Source organism: Coregonus lavaretus, assembly GCF_964263955.1.
Source record: "Coregonus lavaretus genome assembly, chromosome: 8".
In the NCBI taxonomy this organism is placed as follows: Eukaryota; Metazoa; Chordata; class Actinopteri; order Salmoniformes; family Salmonidae; genus Coregonus; species Coregonus lavaretus.
The window spans coordinates 32,722,240-32,741,578 of NC_139995.1; the positions used below are offsets into that span (position 1 = coordinate 32,722,240).

At 43.6% G+C, this 19,339-nt stretch overlaps 1 protein-coding gene across 1 annotated transcript; it reads left to right on the top strand.

Moving 5' to 3' along the window:
- Positions 1–234: 234 nt before the first annotated feature.
- Positions 235–18,511, top strand: cav3 (caveolin 3; the record flags this gene model as incomplete). The annotated part of the gene is made up of 2 exons (XM_084167994.1): positions 235–351; positions 18,170–18,511. 2 exons carry the CDS (start codon positions 235–237, stop codon positions 18,509–18,511), a joined length of 459 nt encoding a protein of 152 aa, XP_084024120.1.
- Positions 18,512–19,339: the final 828 nt, after the last annotated feature.

Below are 19,339 nucleotides of genomic sequence, written 5' to 3' on the forward strand. Positions count from 1 at the left end.
GTGTGGGTGCGTACATGCGTGGATGTGTGTGTTTGTGTGTGTGCGCATGTGGGGGCAGCAGCTGTCCACTGGCATTTCAGCCGTGTCGTCATAGTAGTAACAGGGGGGATCAGTGTGACTGAGGGGGCTGCCTGCAGTCTCCTTCAGTGGGTTCACTCTCACTGTCCTCTGCCCAGCCCTCCACGCCCCACTACTCTCCCTGCCTCTGCCCCAGCCCGGGCCCACGGCTCCACCATGGCCGACCAGTACCAGTACAACACCAACGAGGAGAAGATTGTGAAGGACAGCCACACCAAGGAGATCGACCTGATCAACAGAGACCCTAAATTTATCAATGAGGATGTGATCAAGGTAGGTAAACCATGACGACGCCACCCACTCACACACACACTGGATCTACAGGATGAACTCCTTTTTGCCTCAAGGAAAGACAAGTTTTAAACTTTAGTTTAAAATTAAGTCTAAAGTCTAAACTTAAAGCCAACACATTACACTATAGTATGTTGCTGTGTTGCTACCATGAAGGTCCCAAAATAGTCCCAGGCCTATTCCTTGTGCCCCAGAACGGCACGCAGTGTTTATTTCTGGAGTGGGGCTAAAGGGGTGTGACAGACAGGGATATTATGAGGCGGTTTCTTTTCAGAGCTTTATCGCTGTTTTTCCTGTGTTTGTCGCCATGTTTACATACAGTAGTATCTATCATGCTCTATATTTCCCCAGAGCTCAGGAGAGCATGGAAGGAGATAGTCTACTGCTGGGCTAAACAGGGCGTATGGAAAAACCTTCAGTGACTTGAGTGAGTCATCTGTTAAGTATAGCACGTACAGTGGGGTCCGAAATTATTGACACCCTTGATAAAGATGAGCAATAATGGCTGTATAAAAGAAAACATTTAAATACTGAGCTTTATTGTATGCAAAAAAATTTAATAAAAAAGGGAAATTATATTATTTTATACTAATACAATTGCTCAGAGAAAGTAATATTTAGTTTTTCTCAAAAAAGTAGTGATTATTGACACCCCTAAAGATTCGTATAAATAATTTAATCAAAAGTTTAGTATTTGGTCTCATATTCCTAGCATGCAATGACTACATCAAGCTTGTGACTCGTTGGATGCATTTGCAGTTCGTCTTGGTTATGTTTCAGATTATTTTGTGCTCAATAGAAATGAATGGTAAATAATGTATTGTGTCATTTTGGAGTCACATTTATTCAAAATAAGAATTTCTAAACACTTCTACATTAATGTGGATGCTACTATGATTACGGATAATCCTGAATGAATCGTGAATAATGATGAGTGAGAAAGTTACAGAGGGTAAAAGATCGTACCCCCAAGACATGCTAACCTTCCCTGTTATTGATAATGGTTAGCATGTGTCGTGACGAGACTTTCAATATTGTGATGACTATAATTTATCGAATAATTACCTACTATGTTTAATTGTTACTAGATTAAATTAATCATGTAACAATTAAATAATTAGCAATTTGGGGCACCACGGGAAAAGTTGTTTAACGAGTTAGCGTTTCCCGAATTAACTCTAAAGATATCTAGATATCTCTTATCATTTAACAGTAAATTATTAATCATTTACCTCATATCAGTCTAATTCTGAAAGTCGTAGACTCTTTAAGTCTTCACAAACCCGGGTCTTACTGATCATTCCATACCACACAAATTGATTTAATTATTTATTTACTAACTAATTAAAATGATAACACAAGATACAAACACATTAGAAGTTAATACAATGAAAACGGGTCCCTAGCGGACTAACACAATATAACACTTGTTACAACAGATGGCAAGTTGAAGACAGAGCGAGAGAGAGAGAAAACACTTGGATACACATGGAACTACGCTCACAGTAATCCTAATACCTTTCCCCAAACTGCCGCCTGTTTGGTAAGAAGTAATGCATGTATTTACGTGTTGGTGGTCTTCGTCGTGTATCTCTGTTGGACCCAGGCCTTCGTGGATAGGGTTCAATTGGGCCTTCTCTTTCGGATGGGCCTTAGATGGCTTTGATTGTCCACAAGAGGTCACAATGTCCTTCTTCTTAGTTGTCTGTTTACTTTCACTCGTTTTGGATGTGGTCTTCTGAGGATGGCTAATCAGCCATGTCGATGATCCCCTGTGGGGTGATGAGAGCAGTGTAGTAGACGATGGTTGGAAGAGAGTAACATGATGGTCCCACTTAAATTCACCTTCTTAGATACAGTATACTTAGAACAGCTACTCAGCCGTAACATTGATTGTTAGTGGAGGCAACTTTGTCATCTTCACCTCGTGTTGATTTTCAGGGTCGGGACCAATATGGACCTCGCTGCAGCTTGAGGTCCGTCTAGTCTCCTGGTTAATTCTTAACTCAATCTTTTATGCACTGGTAAAGAGGGCGTTTATGTCATGCGGCCACTCTTTCTGAGCTCCCGTGGGCGTGGCTAGTTACTGGGGCAAAGTATTCTGAACAGTATGATTTCGTTAAAGAACCAAAATCATCTTTCTATCTTTATAAAAATATTATATTTTTCCTGGATCTTTCCTACACATTGTAATGGATGCAAACTTTAAATGCACAGTATGAAAGCTCCTCAAGTTACAATGTTTTCGTTATAACGTTTTTATAAAAGTTTTAATGACATCACAAAATATACATTAATTTTCCAAATTCCCTCTCTCATCACTCCCAATATTTGGATGTTGAAATATATTGTTCCAGTGTCCACCTTTGGTTGTTTAAAGTTTTGGGCGGCAATCTGTCCCTGTAACACAGACACATTCAGATCGCCAATACTATGGAACAACAAGGAGTTAGTTGCTCCAAACCATTTGGTGCGAGGGGTCATAACTGCCCTCCCCCCCAACAATCTCTCCTTTGTTCTGCAGGAGAGAGAGAGAGATCTGTAGACTGTTGCTTCTCTGTATTCCGATCTTGGGCTTCTCACGTGAAACCATCACATGAGAGTCATGACAGTCCCCCTCTGGTGGGTTCCAACCTTGGACGTATTCTGCAAGTTATAATCCACCAAGATGTCCGGTGTGTGGCTCCTTGTAGCACCCCCCCCCCCCCCCCCCTTCTGGTGATTTATCCTGGTAGGATTTCTGCAAGCTGCAGGCCACCACCAGAATGGACAGGGGAGGTCCGGATTGTGGCTGGCCGTTCCTGACCCGTCGTCCGGTAGTCCAGGCTAGTGGATCTAGGCAGTGACTTAGACAGACGTTAATAACGCACACCACTCACTAAATACATCATTACATTTCTTCCCCAAATGAGCAGCGCTGTGGCACTAACTGGTGGTTGTATGGGGAACTTGTTTGTGGCTCTATCACGTCCTGTCAAAGGAAATGCAACAAAAATCAACAAAAACACAAACAAAAGATATACAAAATATAGTGACCACACCTTAATCATCTAATTGGACTATGTTCTATATACGTCCCATGTCTTGGCTAAATCACTCTATCATGGCATTGTCTCTAATGTCATATCTAGGGCGATTCTAATTGAAGGTGGGTAGTTAAGGCACTCTCTAAAATGGCACCCTGAAGGAAAAGCTTGCAGTGGGGACACTACAGGGCTGACCTAGCGGACTCTGGAGAAGAGGCTGTGGATGGACCACCTGATGGCGTTTCAGGATCTATTGCCAACTTTCCAAAAATCGGGATTGCTTCCGTCCCACCGGTGATCCTGACATAAGAACTCATTAGGTCTTCCATTGCGCGTGTGTGCCTGTGTACATAGTAGGTGCACACGCCAAGGGCAATAAGACCAAGGATCATGGTAACACTCAGAATACTGTCCGGCACCGTCCAAGAGCGGGTGTCAGACCAATCTTTCGGCTTGTAGTCAGTCGGGTCATCTAAGAGTGCCTCATCCAGTATGCTAAGATCAACAGTCATTGATCCCTTGTACTGGATTTGGTTTTGAATGGTCTGGGGTAACTCAAGGGAACGTTTAGCAAAAGCGTCAGGCATTTCAATATCTGTGTCTATCCTGTCGTCGGGAAGTTGGTATAGGGCTAGGTCGTCTATGTGGATAATCGCCCCTTCTGGTACCTTAACAAAAACAGTCTGGTTGGGGAGGTTCAGTTGGGTGGTTGAGTCATGGTGTTTGTAAATCATAGTGGTGGACGTGAATGGGGTGTTAACCAGCCATCGATTCCCTAGCATCTCCACCTGTGTGGTGGTGACCCCATCCCTTGCTGTTAGTTTGGCTCTACAGTGTTCTTCGCTGGCGAAAGGCTTAAGTCCACAAAGGTGCTCAGTGTTATCCCTGACGAATGGTTTGCTAGGACAAAGGTAGTGGACGTCTTTGGTTAGAGTACACATTAACAGGTTAGGGGTAAGATAGAAATCTGGATTGTGTTCCTGATAAGCTACGACTGGCGGTGTGGTGATTTTCACATGGGTGCTGTCGCGCCAAAACCCTACGTTTAGAACCGTTTTCAATCTATAGATATTCTCCAGTTCAACAACCGGTAGAGTCAGTAAAAATCTCACTTCATTACGATTAACATCAACATGTATTTGAATTGCCGACCCCAGACAATAGGCCAAATGTGACTGTAATGGCTTTATCGTGGTTGTGGTAGCTGAGGTCAATATGTTGTGCACCATTGAGAGGGGCACTAGATATTAGGGGATTCTATTTATGGCCAAGTGGTCCATAGAAGAGCTAACTTCACGGAGAAAATCCTCCAACAATAATCGAACCAATTGGACATGGGCATAGTCATGGTTCATGACCTCTACTAGCTTTCCTACCGACAGGAGGGTTTTGTTCAGGAGAGTAGCGTGTGTGTTTACCACCTGAATAGTGTCCTGGAGAGACTTTCCCATATGCTGCAACATGAGTGCCTGTGATTTAATCTGCTGCTGGATAAGTGGCATCTCTTCAGTAATCTCCCTAACATTTATTTTGACTGTGGCTAGACTGACTGCGTTGACAGCAGTGGTGCCTAGAGCAAATAGTAACCCTACGGCTGCACCTATTGAGAGTAGAGCCCCGACAAATCGTTTCTCTCGCCTGGGCTCTGCTAATTCTGAATGGGTGACTGTGAACTTTTGGAGTTGGGCCAACATATGGGCAGTGTCTAGCTGGGCGTGCTTAACTGCCTGGGTGGTCCAGTCAGCCCCGGCCCATCTCAAATGTTCCGCAGGTGGAATGTGTTGGCGGTACACATTCTCTGCATCTAGGCGGACGTACACCCTCTGCGTGTGCACTCTGCAGTTGGTTATAAGGAGTCCTGGATCATCACGGAGAACGATTCCCGTAGGGGGTCCGCTTGTGAGTACATCTGCTGGATTGGTTTTGACCAGGGAGCAGAGTGTCAGGATCGGCCAAAGGAACTCCATCCTACAAAAATGTATAATTAGAGATATTGTTTGATTATTTCAGTTATATATATATATTTTGATAAACTAAAACGTTTTGACAACAAATTTAGCTGATTTTCCTATTTCGAACAGTACAATATCAACAATGGCAACGAAACGTTTCTCTTGTAGCTGGGAAGAGAAGAAAATATGTTAGTGCAACGTACTGATTTCCTGGAAGGGATCAGCTGAGGTACAACCCAGCACTAAGGCAGTGCTCTGAGAAACCTACTTCCAAAAATAACGTCTTGTCTTTGTTGGGGTAGACCAGGCAGGGTGCCGCACAAAGCAGGTCTTTCAAGGAAGTCACAGCTTCGTCGTGAGTGGCATCCCAAACGAACGGGGTGTCTTTCTGAAGAAGACGGGTCAAAGGCTTTGACAAGTCTGCATAATTTTCGATGAACTGACGGGAGTAATTACATACTCCCAAGAAGCTGCGGACCTCATGAAGGTTTACAGGTGTTTTGATGTTGCAGACTGCTTGGATTCTGCTAGATTGTGGCAGGATGCCCTCACCACCCACCAGAAGTCCAACATAGTTGACATTGGTCCTGCACCATTGTCCTTTCATGATAGCCAGTTTAGCCCCAGCCGTTCCTAGTTGGGTAAGAACGTGGTCCATCTCGTTTAGGTGATATGACCAGTTCCCCTGGTGGGTGCATCTGGCATTGCCTTGTGCAGGAAGATGTTGAACTCTGCGGGGGAGTTCGAATACCCGAACTGGCAACGATTGAACATGAAGAGCTTGTTAGAGAAAGAGAAAGACAACTTGTGTTGGTCACGAGGTTCGACTGTCATGGTCCAAAAACCATTCGCCACATCGACAGTGGAGAAGTATTTGGCGTTTGCCACCTTTGGCAACTCTTGGTCGAGCTGTGTCATAGGCCAACGAGACAACGGAACCAGCTTGTTGAGTTGTCTATAGTCAATGGTAAGACGCCATTTACCCATTGGTTTCAAAACAGGCCACACCGGAGCGCTGTACGTACTGTTACATTCCCTGATTATCTGTTTAGCTAGTAGGGAGTCGATAATCTCCTTTACCGCTGAGTATGCTGCAAGCGGAATTTTGTATTGTCTCACAAACGTAGGAGATGCCCCGGGTGGTGTAGGAATACGCACCACATGAATATCCGTAACACCGCAATCCAGCGAGTCTGTCGACCAGATCTGTCTGTGTTTGTTAAACAATTCCCGCAACTGATTTCTTTCAGTGTCATTGACAAGTGCGTCTGACAGTAGCTGTAGTACCTGTGCATGGAAACCAGGATGCGGTTCGGCGGCATTGTACAGGTCTTTCTCAGGGGGTGATGGCATGTCAATGGTGGGGGAATCATCGGCTGTTACCTCATTAGTGTGTACCTCACATGCAGAAGGAGATGCGGTATCATTCTCCGTGATGATGGAGTATATCAACAGCTCGTTGTCCGAATCGACATCCATCCTGAATGTCGATATGTCGCCAAGTGGCAATACGGGAGTTATTGCGATTGCCTTTGACTGACAAGTAAAAAGCATCCCTCCCTCACCACATAGGTCTAGGTAGGAAGGAAGAGGCCCAATGACGGGAACAGTAATTTCAAAATCATGGAAGGAGTCATCAATCAATGTTCCCAGCTGAGTGTGCCGAGGAACAGAAATATCCGCTTGAATCAGATTCTGCACCAAGAGGTAAGTGGATCTAGCGTGTAGCTCCAACAGCGGGTTACCATTGATAGTTAGCCCCAAGTCGAATAGTTGCGGAGAGGGTTGGAAGAACGCAGTGGTGCCTTCCATCCGGTAGCCGGGCGCCAGGTTCAGTCTTATAGAAACCTCTGTGGTTCTTGCCTGTATCACCACGGTGGACTCAGTTATCACTTTACAAGCTTCAGGAATAGTCTGCCCGGATGCCATCCGCACAGGGTCGAAATAAAAGGCGTGTTGGGCTGGCTGCGCCAAAGACCAAAGAACTTGGTGTATGGTATTGAGTTTAACACCCAATCTTACCAAAATGTCCGCTCCCACGTAGGAGGTTCGCGACAACCAGTAGGTAGTGAGATACTTCCTTGGTTCCGATGTGGAGTGATAGCGCACATACTCATAAAGCGGTGAGTGTCGTCTGGGGAGTCATTTCCAGTGGGAATCTGAATGTTTTCGGAACAAGGGGGTGGCAGTGAACATGTCGTTGAACATTTCCAAACTGATTGCAGATTTTTCCAACCAGGTTTCCAGTATGGCATCCTCAATCATTGTGCCGTTTAGGCACACGCCACCTATCAGTGGAGGGCGGTATATGTCAGTTGGTGATTCACCCAAGCCACACAGGAAAACCCCATGTTCGGTTAATTTCCTAGTTGAACTTGTCACCCTATCATTTGCCACTCATGACCAAGTTCACCAGGGGTACGTCAGTTGTTGTCGCCGAACCCTCGTCGTTGCATAATGTATTGCATGTATTCTTCGACGAAGGCGGTGGGGTCAATGGAAATGGCATAGTTATTTGTGACCAGACTTGGTTGGTTTTCCAATCCATCAGTGGTACCAAACAGTCAATTCAATCTATCCCAATCAGCATATGTTCGGTGTCAATGCTAGTCATGTACACAGGGTGGATAAGTGACACGCTTTTGAAAGTCAGTTTTAGTAGGAGGCGCTTGGTTAAAGGTGATGTAGCCTGAGTGAAACCTCGAAATGTAGTGTCGCAACATTCCGTTTTTAACCAACGTTTTGCTGGGTCCACTGCTCTTTTGAGTTCATCCAGCAAAGTTTGAGATATGAGGGAAATAGTCAAATCTATCAAACAGTCCTCTAAGACTGCTTTGAGGTATGACCTGTTCGAATTGGTTTTTCTGTTCATACAGTGCCTTGCAAAAGTATTCATCCCCCTTGGCGTTTTTCCTATTTTGTTGTATTACAACCTGTAATTTAAATGGATTTTTATTTGGATATCATATAATGGACATACACAAAATAGTCAAAATTGGTGAAGTGAAATGAAAAAAATAACTTGTTTCAAAAAATAACGGAAAGGTGGTGCGTGCATATGTATTCACCCCCTTTGCTATGAAGCCCCTAAATAAGATATGGTGCAACCAATTACCTTCAGAAGTCACATAATTAGTGAAATAAAGTCCACCTGTGTGCAATCTAAGTGTCACATGATCTGTCACATGATCTCAGTATATATACACCTGTTCTGAAAGGCCCCAGAGGTTATTCGTGTCGGCCCCGTAGGTTATCCGTGTCGATTTCCAAGACATATAACCCACCTTCGTTACCCAGTGGGTCCTCTATCAGAATGGGAGAGGAATCAACCGTTGCAATGCTACTTACCTTGTGCGTCTCCACATCTGTATCAGAGTCTGTAAACAAAACCTGTGGGCTTGTTTTTTGATCGAGCAGGCCCTGGATATGGTTTGGAGTGAGTGCTGGGATAATTTGATCATTCCCATCCTCGCAAATGGTGTTAATTTCTGCGGACCTGTTGTTCGCAGAGTCCACGCCTAGTCATGGCGACTTATCTTTGTCCTGTTTGTCCTTTTTGTAGGTTGGGGGCAGGAATGTGGTGGCCATGTTGATCGTTACGATACCGGTTTGGTTGGGAACGTTCGGTATAGTTAGTTTTACCACTAAGGTTATTGGTTTGGTTGTTTTGTGGTAGGTACCATTTTTGTGTGTCATTACTCACCGCTCTTATCCTTGTTCCGCACCCTCTAACTGGAGTGAGTGCTCCTGCTCAATATTGAAAACCGAGACATTAGGGCTCTTAGAGCGGCTCACTTTTGATGCCTCAAAAGCTTTGCTTGCAAGCTCTCTAAGTTCTGAGATTGGCAAATTTATGTTGGCTGTAGGGCCCAAGTAGTTAATGAAGGTGGGATACGTTTGACAGAAACATTTCTATTTCAGTGAGTAGGCTAAAGTAAGCTGAACGGAGCCTATGATAGTATGCTTGTGGGTGTTCGCTTCGTGCTTGTTTGACAGTGTTAGCCAGCATGCTGTCGTGTTTGTGAGTCGCAGAACCACTAAATTCTATTGTTAAAGCTGTGGCAAGTTTCATGTAGTAGTTTTGCACAGTATGTTGTTGTAGGCGGATGAACCTAGTCACGTGTCTATTCAACGTTCGCTTCAACAGGTAAAGCTGGTCACTATCTGTAGTGTTTGGGTAGCCATCCAACGCATCCTCTAGGTCTGCTAGGAACGTCTCAGGGTCGTTCAGCTTCCCTGGTGTGGGGTCAAAGGTGCGGAAGGTCTTGATGATCTTATCAAGGCGTTCTGTGCCTAGTGCGCAGGGAGGTTTTGCATCATCCTGTGGGTAAGAATTGGCCGAAAGGCCAAGAGGAGAAACCAAGCCTTGGTCTGGTTGGCGAGGAGGCGCCATATTACTCTGTGCCAAACGGCCAAGAGGAAAAGACTGAGGGACACCTGAGAAATGTAAAGGCTGAAACCTTCTGTCTTCTTCACTCCTTTGTGTACCAAACTCTGGTTGCGAGCTTGGTTGTTTGGCTGTTCGGAATTCCTCCAGATGGTTTCTAAGGGTGGTATTCTGCTGCATAGCAGAGTCCACTTGAGTACTTATTTTAGACATGTGAGTGTCGCACTTGCTCCGTTCGGTCTCATACTTATCTATCATGGTTTACAGGGAGAGGTTTTGAGTCTGTAGCAAGATATTCAGTGATGAGATTTCCTCTGCTTGGTTGGAGTTCCATTTTCCCACCTTCCTCACCTGGGTTTTCTCATCATTCATTTGATCAGTGACTTCAATGAGATCCATTGTTTTTTCATCCAACTTGGACATTGTGTTCTTTAGCTGATCATCTGTGGTTTGCAGCTTTTGGACTAGAACCTTATTGCTTTGAGTGGTGTCATTCAACACTGCTTGCATGGTATCAAGTTGCTTGTCCCTGGTTTTAAGTAGGCTGTCAAATTGATCTAGTTTTGCGTGTACTTTGTCATATTTAGTCTTGGCTAAATGGAGTTGTTCCTGAAGCAGACGATTTTGTTCAAGAGTTTGTTCTCGTTCGTTGTCATACGTTTTTGCCAGATCTTTTAATTGCTCCGTTCTCAAATGCAGCTCCTCGGCTAGCAGTATCTTGTCTTTGTCGGCTTTTGTCATTAGCTTCCTGGTTCTCTCCACCTGTCCCTTCATCTGAACAGTTTCTTGCTCGTGCTTCTGCTGAGTACAGCGGTATTGAACCAATGTCCATCTCTGCTGGTGGGCATAGTTCAGGGCTAAACTGGAGAGAACCTTTACAAGGCCTGTGCCTGCTGGCCTATTTTGGAGGGCGTCGGTCGCGATATATGCAGTTTTTTCACTAATGGCATTGTGATCTAACATTCTCAACCCTTCGGCATAGTTTGGGTTTGCATCGCTGCTGAGGTCAGCGATCAATCTTTCTATGGGTGAGGGTTCACTTATTAGCGGGGGAATGGTCTCCCGAGTGGCGCAGTGGTCTAAGGCACTGCATCGCAGTGCTAGCTGTGCAACTAGAGATCCTGGTTTGAATCCAGGCTCTGTCGTAGCCGGCCGTGACTGGGAGACCCATGGGGCGGCGCACAATTGGCCCAGGGTAGGGGAGGGAATGGCTGGCAGGGATGTAGCTCAGTTGGTAGAGCATGGCGTTTGCAATGCCAGGGTTGTGGGTTCGATTCCCACGGGGGGCCAGTATGAAAAAATAAATAAATAATGTATGCACTCACTAACTGTAAGTCGCTCTGGATAAGAGCGTCTGCTAAATGATGTAAAATGGAATGGATGGCACCCCCTCTGATAGCTTTCTCATTTTGATGATTATTAGTTGTTTAAACGTATGTAACATTTTGGGTTTTGAGTCGTTGGAAGCTGCAAAAACTATTTTATTCGGTTTATAGACGTCAATGAATCATCAATACTGGATCAGTAATGTGGGAGTTGGCTTTTAACGAACTTGCAAAAGCAATTTTAATTGATTAATCAATGTTATTGATTAATCATACCTGTATAGGCTATCTGGGAATTAAACTTTAATTAACCTGATAGCATTGTTGTATCTAGGTTAAAATTGAAAAGTTTAAGTTGTCTCCTTTGTTGAACCAAATCAATCAGGATCTTATCCAAATGATCAACCTGAAAAGGTATGTTTGGCAATTTAACTTATTAAATTGAATGAGACAATGATATTCAATCATTTGAGATTAGCTGGATATCCTAAGTGTAACCCGTTGTAACAGTGAGTTAAGAGTGTGCCCTCACATTAATTGTTTCAAAAACAATTACTGGTGATTCTTCACCACCAGAGGTTGCTGATCGCAGAAAGCTGAAATCAAACGGGAGTCCTGAGGGGCAGAACTTCCGTTGGAACAAAGGGAAAAACAAAAATGGCTGCTCTCCCTTCGTTAGCTTAGCATCTAGTGCAAAGCTACCCTACTTGTACAGGGAATTTAATTTCCACGCACACACAGGGTCCCCTTTAACAAGGGAAGGGGTTTATTAATGATGTCTCACGTTAACCCTTTCGGCGATTATTTTGCTAGCAATGTACAGTGTGGAGTGTTTAGAAACCTATTATATTATTATTTACAATAAAAGTGACTCCAAAATGACACAATACATTATTTAGCATTTCTATAGTGCACAAAATAATCTGAAACCCAACCCAAATGAACTGCAAATGTATCCAACAACTTTGTAGAGTCACAAGTTGATGTAGTCATTGCGAGCTAGGAATATGGGACCAAATACTAAACCTTTGACTACTTTATTTACAATAATCTTTATGGGTGTCAATAATTTTGACCCCTACCTTTTAGAGAGAAAAAAAGTATTACTTGTTAAACAAAATCTCTAAAATAATATATTTTCCACAAAAAAAATCAGCATACACTATAGCTCAGTATTTTTATTATTTATTTTATACAGGCATTATTGCTCATCTTTATCAAGGGTGTCAATAATTTTGGACCCCACTGTATGTGCGAGGGCTGAGGGCCCTACTTCTCTGGATTTTATTGTGAAATGTTTTGTACATGTTAAGTAGATGATAGAGGATTTACAGTGGCTTGCGAAAGTATTGTGGTGAATTATTATTAATGAACTGTAGAGTTTAATGGACTATGAGGTAGAACTGGGTTAATCAAGAGCATAAAGTTAGAATTCTTTGTTACTGGGCCAGGAATTGTATTGGGTCATTTAATTTCACTGTGTGGGTGAGTAGAGAGGGAATCTGCCCTAGGGTCAGATTGCTTGCTCTTACTTAGATCCATGGTTGTCTTATCATATCAAAGACTGAAACTGGCTTGGGCCATTTGTTTTTGACTTCAAACACAGTGAAAAGAGCCAGGGTTGAACAGAGTTTAAACTAAACATGAGTGTTTTTGCAAGATAAGGATTGATTGATTGTAGTACTCTGAACTTAATGAAAGTTGAGTTTAGCCGCTCTCAGAGACAAAGGAAGTGGGCGGAGCAATAAAAGAGCGGGAAAACTGAAGAGGACTATATAAGTTGGAGGGAGACCGTAAGGGGGTGTGCCACTCTGCAGACTGGTATCGGCTTTGTTGAAAACTTGAATAAAGTCATTTCTTGATGCAACAAAAACTCTGTAAGACCTTATTTGTAATAAAGTATAGTGGTTATTTTCCACTACAGTATTCACCCACATTTGCATTTTTGGTGGTTTGTATTATTTGATTTACACAACATGTCTACCACTTTGAAGAGGCAAAATATATTTAATTGTGAAACAAACAAGAAATAAGACAAGAAAACAGAAAACTTGAGCGTGCATAACTATTCACCAACCCCCCCCCCCCTCCCAAGTCAATACTGTGTAGAGCCACCTTTTGCAGCAATTACAGCTGCAAGTCTCTTGGAGAATGTCTCTATAAGCTTAGCACATCTAGCCACTGGGATTTCTGCCCATTCTTCAAGGTAAAACTGCTCCAGCTCCTTCAAGTTGGATGGGTTCCGCTGGTGTACAGCAATCTTTAAGTCATACCACAGATTCTCAATTGGATTGAGGTCTGGGCTTTGACTATTCCAAGACATTTAAATGTTTCCCCTTAAACCACTCGGTGTTGCTTTAGCAGTATACTTAGGGTCATTGTCATGCTGGAAGGTGAACCTCCATCCCAGTCTCAAATCTCTGGAAGACTGAAACAGGTTTCCCTCAAGAATTTCCCTGTATTTAGCGCCATCCATCATTCCTTCAATTCTGACCAGTTTCCCAGTCCCTGCCGATGAAAAACATCCCCACAGCATGATGCTGCCACTACCATGTGTTCTCAGGGTGATGAGAGGTGTTGGGTTTGCGCCAGACATATCATTTTCCTTGATGGCCAAAAAGCTCAATTTTACTCTCATCTGACCAGAGTACCTTCTTCCATATGTTTGGGGAGTCTCCCACATGCCTTTTGGCAAACACCAAACGTGTTTGCTTATTTTTGTCTTTAAGCAATGGCTTTTTTCTGGCCACTCTTCCGTAAAGCCCAGCTCTGTGGCGTGTACGGCTTAAAGTGGTCCTATGGACAGATACTCCAATCTCCGCTGTGGAGCTTTGCAGCTCCTTCAGGGTTATCTTTGGTCTCTTTGTTGCCTCTCTGATTAATGCCCTCCTTGCCTGGTCCGTGAGTTTTGGTGGGCGGACCTCTCTTGGCAGGTTTGTTGTGGTGCCATATTCTTTCCATTTTTTTATAATGGATTTAATGGTGCTCCACGTAATGTTCAAAGTTTCAGATATATTTTTATAACACAACCCTTATCTGTACTTCTCCACAACTTTGTCCCAGACCTGTTTGGAGAGCTCCTCGGTCTTCATGGTGCCGCTTGCTTGGTGGTTCCCCTTGCTTAGTGGTGTTGCAGACTCTGGGGCCTTTTAGAACAGGTGTATATATTTACTGAGAATATGTGACAAATCATGTGAAAGAGCTGCAAAATCTGGACCCCTACAAATCAGCTGGGCTAGACAATCTGGACCCTTTCTTTCTAAAATTAGCTGCCGTAGCAACCCCTACTACTAGCCTGATCAACCTCTCTTTCGTATCATCTGAGATCCCCAGAGATTGGAAAGCTTCCACAGTCAGCCCCCTTTTCAAAGGGGGTGACACTCTAGATCCAAACTATTACAGACCTATATCCATCCTGCCCTGCCTTTCGAAAGTATTTGAAAGCCAAGTTAACAAACAGATCACCGACCATTTCGAATCCCACCGTACCTTCTCCCCTATACAATCTGGTTTCCGAGCTGGTCATAGGTGCACCTCAGCCACACTCAAGGTCCTAAACGATATTATAACCGCGATCTATAAAAGACAGTACTGTGCAGCCGTCTTCATCAACCTGGCCAAGGCTTTCGACTCTGTCAATCGCCGCATTCTTATTGGCAGACTAAATAGCCTTGGTTTCTCAAATGACTGCCTCGCCTGGTTCACCAACTACTTCTCAGATACAGTTCAATGTGTCAAATCGGAGGGCCTGTTGTCTGGACCTCTGGCAGTCTCTATGGGGGTGCCACAGGGTTCAATTCTCGGGCCGACTTTATTCTCTTTGTATATCAATAATGTCGCTCTTGCTGCTGGTGACTCTCAGATCCACCTCTACGCAGACGACACCATTTTGTATACATCTGGCCCTTCATTGGACACTGTGTTAACAAACCTCCAAACGAGCTTCAATGCCATACAACACTCCTTCCGTAGCCTCCAACTGCTCTTAAACGCTAGTAAAACTGAATGCATGCTCTTCAATCGAACGCTGCTTGCACCCGCCCGCCCGACTAAAATCACTACTCTCGGCGGGTCTGACTCAGAATTTGTGGACAACTACAAATACCTAGGTGTCTGGTTAGACCGTAAACTCTCCTTCCAGACTCACATTAAGCATCTCCAATCCAAAGTTTAATCTAGAATCGGCTTCCTATTTCGCAACAAAGCCTCCTTCACTCATGCTGCCAAACATGCCCTCGTAAAACTGACTATCCTACCGATCCTTGACTTCGGCAATGTAATTTACAAAATAGCCTCCAACACTCTACTCAGCAAATTGGATGTAGTCTATCACAGTGCCATCAGTTTTGTCACCAAAGCCCCATATACTACCCAGTATTGTGACCTGTACGCTCTCGTTGGCTGGCCCTCACTACATATTCGTCGCCAAACCCACTGGCTCCAGGTCATCTATAAATCACTGCTAGGCAAATCCCTGCCTTATCTTAGCTCATTGGTCACCATAGCAACACCCACCCGTAGTATGCGCTCCAGCAGGTATATCTCACTGGTCATCCCCAAAGCCAACACCTCCTTTGGCCGCCACTCCTTCCAGTTCTCTGCTGCTATTGACTGGAATGAACTGCAAAAATCTCTGAAGCTGGAGACTCTTATCTCCCTCACTAACTTTAAGCATCAGTTGTCAGAGCAGCTTACCGATCATTGCACCTGTACACAGCCCATCTGTAATTAGCCCACCCAACTACCTCATCCCCATATTGTTATTTATTTTGCTCATTTGCACCCCAGTATATCTATTTGCACATCATCTTCTGCACATCTATCACTCCAGTGTTAATACTAAATTGTAATTATTTTGCACTATGGCCTATGTATTGCCTTACCTCCATAACTTACTACATTTGCACACTGTATATAGATGTTCTATTGTGTTATTGACTCTATGTTTTTGTTTAGCCCATGTGTAACTCTGTGTTGTTGTTGTTTTTATCGCATTGCTTTGCTTTATCTTGTCCAGGTCGCAGTTGTAAATGAGAACTTGTTCTCAACTGGCCTACCTGGTTAAATAAAGGTGAAATAAAAATAAAAATAAACTTAGATTGCACACAAGTCTTATTTAACTAATTATGTGACTTCTGAAGGTAATTGGTTGCACCAGATCTTATTTAGGGGCTTCATAGCAAAGGGGGTGAATATATATGCACGCACCACTTTTCCATTATTTATTTTTTTATTTTCACTTCACCAATTTTGACTATTTTGTGTATGTCCATTACATGAAATCCAAATAAAAATCCATTGAAATTACAAGTTGTAATGCAACAAAATAGGAAAAACACCAAGGGGGATGAATACTTTTGCAAGGCACTGTATATAGAATGGAACACGTTCTATATTCCAGTATTATCCACACAATCATAGTAGTTTAATAAGTTACAATACAAGCTTGAAGTATAAAAAACACTGTAAGGAATTACATTTTCCTTCTGTCAAATCATTCATTTAAAACAAAGCTTGACCTCTCTGTTTTTTCAATCTCAACTTCTCACCTAAATCTTACTAAGAAATGTTATATTCAAATACTATGTTTGGAAAGCATGCCTACAACCAATTTTAAAGTTGTGTTAAAATGAATAGACCGTGATTCAGAAGTAGAACCTCTAATAATATTTCAAATTATGGAAATTGGTTTACATCTGTTAGGCATCTGTTGATTGTAACATCCCCCTTTTATCATCACTGACAAGTCAATTACCATTCAGAGTTGAGTTGCAGATGTCTATGCAACAGTGAGCCAGGATTCTTTAAGGACCAGGTGTTGGATACTGACTACAACAAGCAATTACATGCATTTTACATGAAGGACTATGCATATTCATCAAGAGTGTGAAACTGTGGGATATTTTGAGCTACACTAGCACTGACATAAATGCAAAGTAACAAACAATCACCATATGAGGGTGAAAGTTGACAGGGTTCTCATCACTCATAAATAAACAAAGACTATAGGCTCCTTTTCAGTACACAACACGCTGACGTCACACGCTGACTTTTGGAAGCAGAAAGAAAGCCATCCCCATCTGCGCCCATTCAACATAGACCACATTTACATACTGTAGTTATTACTTCTAAACAAAACAACTTTTTTGGGTTCTCATACGCTTACAATGTTATTTTGATTATTGCTTGAGCAGTTGCTAAGATTATATTTGGTTGTGATCTTTGCAAAATACCTATTTTGGATTGCTAACGCTCATTGATATAGTCTGTAGCAAAGTTAGCAAAGGGCATTTTTACTGGTTGAATTTGAAGTGGGCCTCCTGTAGCTCAGTTGGTAGAGCATGGCGCTTGCAACGCCAGGGTTGTGTGTTCGATTCGCACGGGGGGCAAGTATGGAAAATGTATGCACTCACTAACTGTAAGTCGCTCTGGATAAGAGCGTCTGCTATATGACTAAAATGTAAGTGTTTTTTTTAAACGTATAATGCCAGTTGATGGGTAACGATGACACACACATTATATTAAGCAGGACATTCATACAAGCTTTACAATCCAATCATAATCTAAAATAGTGTGAAATGCACTCATAAGCAACATGTAAATGGAGGCTTTTTAGCTAGCAGTCTATGAGAACTCCCTGTGTCCCTCGTGTGGCAATGTTTGCAAACACAGAAAGGGGTCTATATGTTAGTACACTGAACAGATGGAAGTGTGGTATAGGCCCTCAGTATAGCTGTGTTTATTTCATTCACTATGTATCCCAGGCACTACTGATGATAACTGTCATGTTGCTAAGTCACAACAACACATTTATTTTTGCATAATCACATCCATTGATTTGTTAGGAAACTGGGCAGGGATTCAATCAAAGGTGCACTGTTGCCAAGCGCCTTGCTCTTGACTTTAAAAGGGAATTTACACTTGAGCCGAAAGTCACAGCATTTACCATGACTTCTCTGTGTACATTACAAAAATTGCCTTCAAAAGGCATACAGTGCAATGGGTTTGTTGATTGAATCCTGGCCCTGGTGTTAGGTACTCAGAAAACACTAGACTTTCTTTCATCAGTGAGAATACACTAACGTCGTCCATGGTATTCCTTCCCTGTAGGTGGAGTTTGAGGATGTAATCGCAGAGCCTGACGGCACACACAGTCTGGATGGGGTGTGGAAGCTCAGCTACACCACCTTCACCGTGTCCAAGTACTGGTGCTACCGCATCCTGTCAGCTATCTTCGGCATCCCCGTGGCTCTTCTCTGGGGCTTCCTCTTTGCCTGCATCTCGTTCTGTCACATCTGGGCCGTGGTGCCCTGCATCAAGAGCTGCCTGATCGAGTCCCAGTGCATCAGTCGCATCTACTCCCTCTGCATCCAGACCTTCTGTGACCCCTTCTTTGAAGCCCTGGGCAAGATCTTCAGCAGTGTGAAAGTGGCCCTGCGCAAAGAGGTCTAGACAGTCACACCAGAGGTGGCTGGTGAGGGGAGGATGGCTCATAATAATGAATGGAATGGAGTGAATTGAATGTTATCAAACCATGTGTTTAATGTGTTTGAGACCATTCCAATCATTCCGTTCCAGCCATTACTGTAAGCGTGTCCTCCCCATTTAAAGTGCCACCAGCCACCACTGACTCACACCCACCACAGTGTTTACATGTGTTTGGATGAAATGTTGCACCCTTTTTGTCTGCCAGATCAGATGACCAGTCCTGGTGTCCTCATCTTTCCCAAGACACCCCCCGTTACCCTCACCCCGCCCGAAGCTCTGGGCATCACCCTGCCCGTCTTGCCTTTTGAGTCCTGACATGCTCAGAGCGACCAGTGCCACTAGAGGCTCTGTGACAGCTGCAGCATGGTTGGGTGACAGCTCTGGCTCCGTTGGAAGGCAGAGAGCTGCCTGTTCATTGAGGGAATAGAGGGCTGGCAGCCATGGCCTGAGCAGGACTCCCAGAGTGAATGTATTTTGAGATGCTGAGGACAGTGGCTCCTCAGTCACGTGACATAAACACCCCAGTGACACTAACGGCATTGCAGCACCTGTAGGACAATACTGCATATACAGGGCTCTCCAACCCTGTTCCTGGAGAGCTCCCTTCCTGTAGGTTTTTGCTCCAACCCTAATCTAGCACACCTGATTCTAATAATTAGCTGGTTGATAAGCTGAATCAGGTTAGTTACAACTAGGGTTGGAGCGAAAACCTACAGGAGGGCAGTTCACAGGAACAGGGTTGGATAGCCCTGTACGATCTCTACTTTATTGGCCAATTCTGAATTGATATAC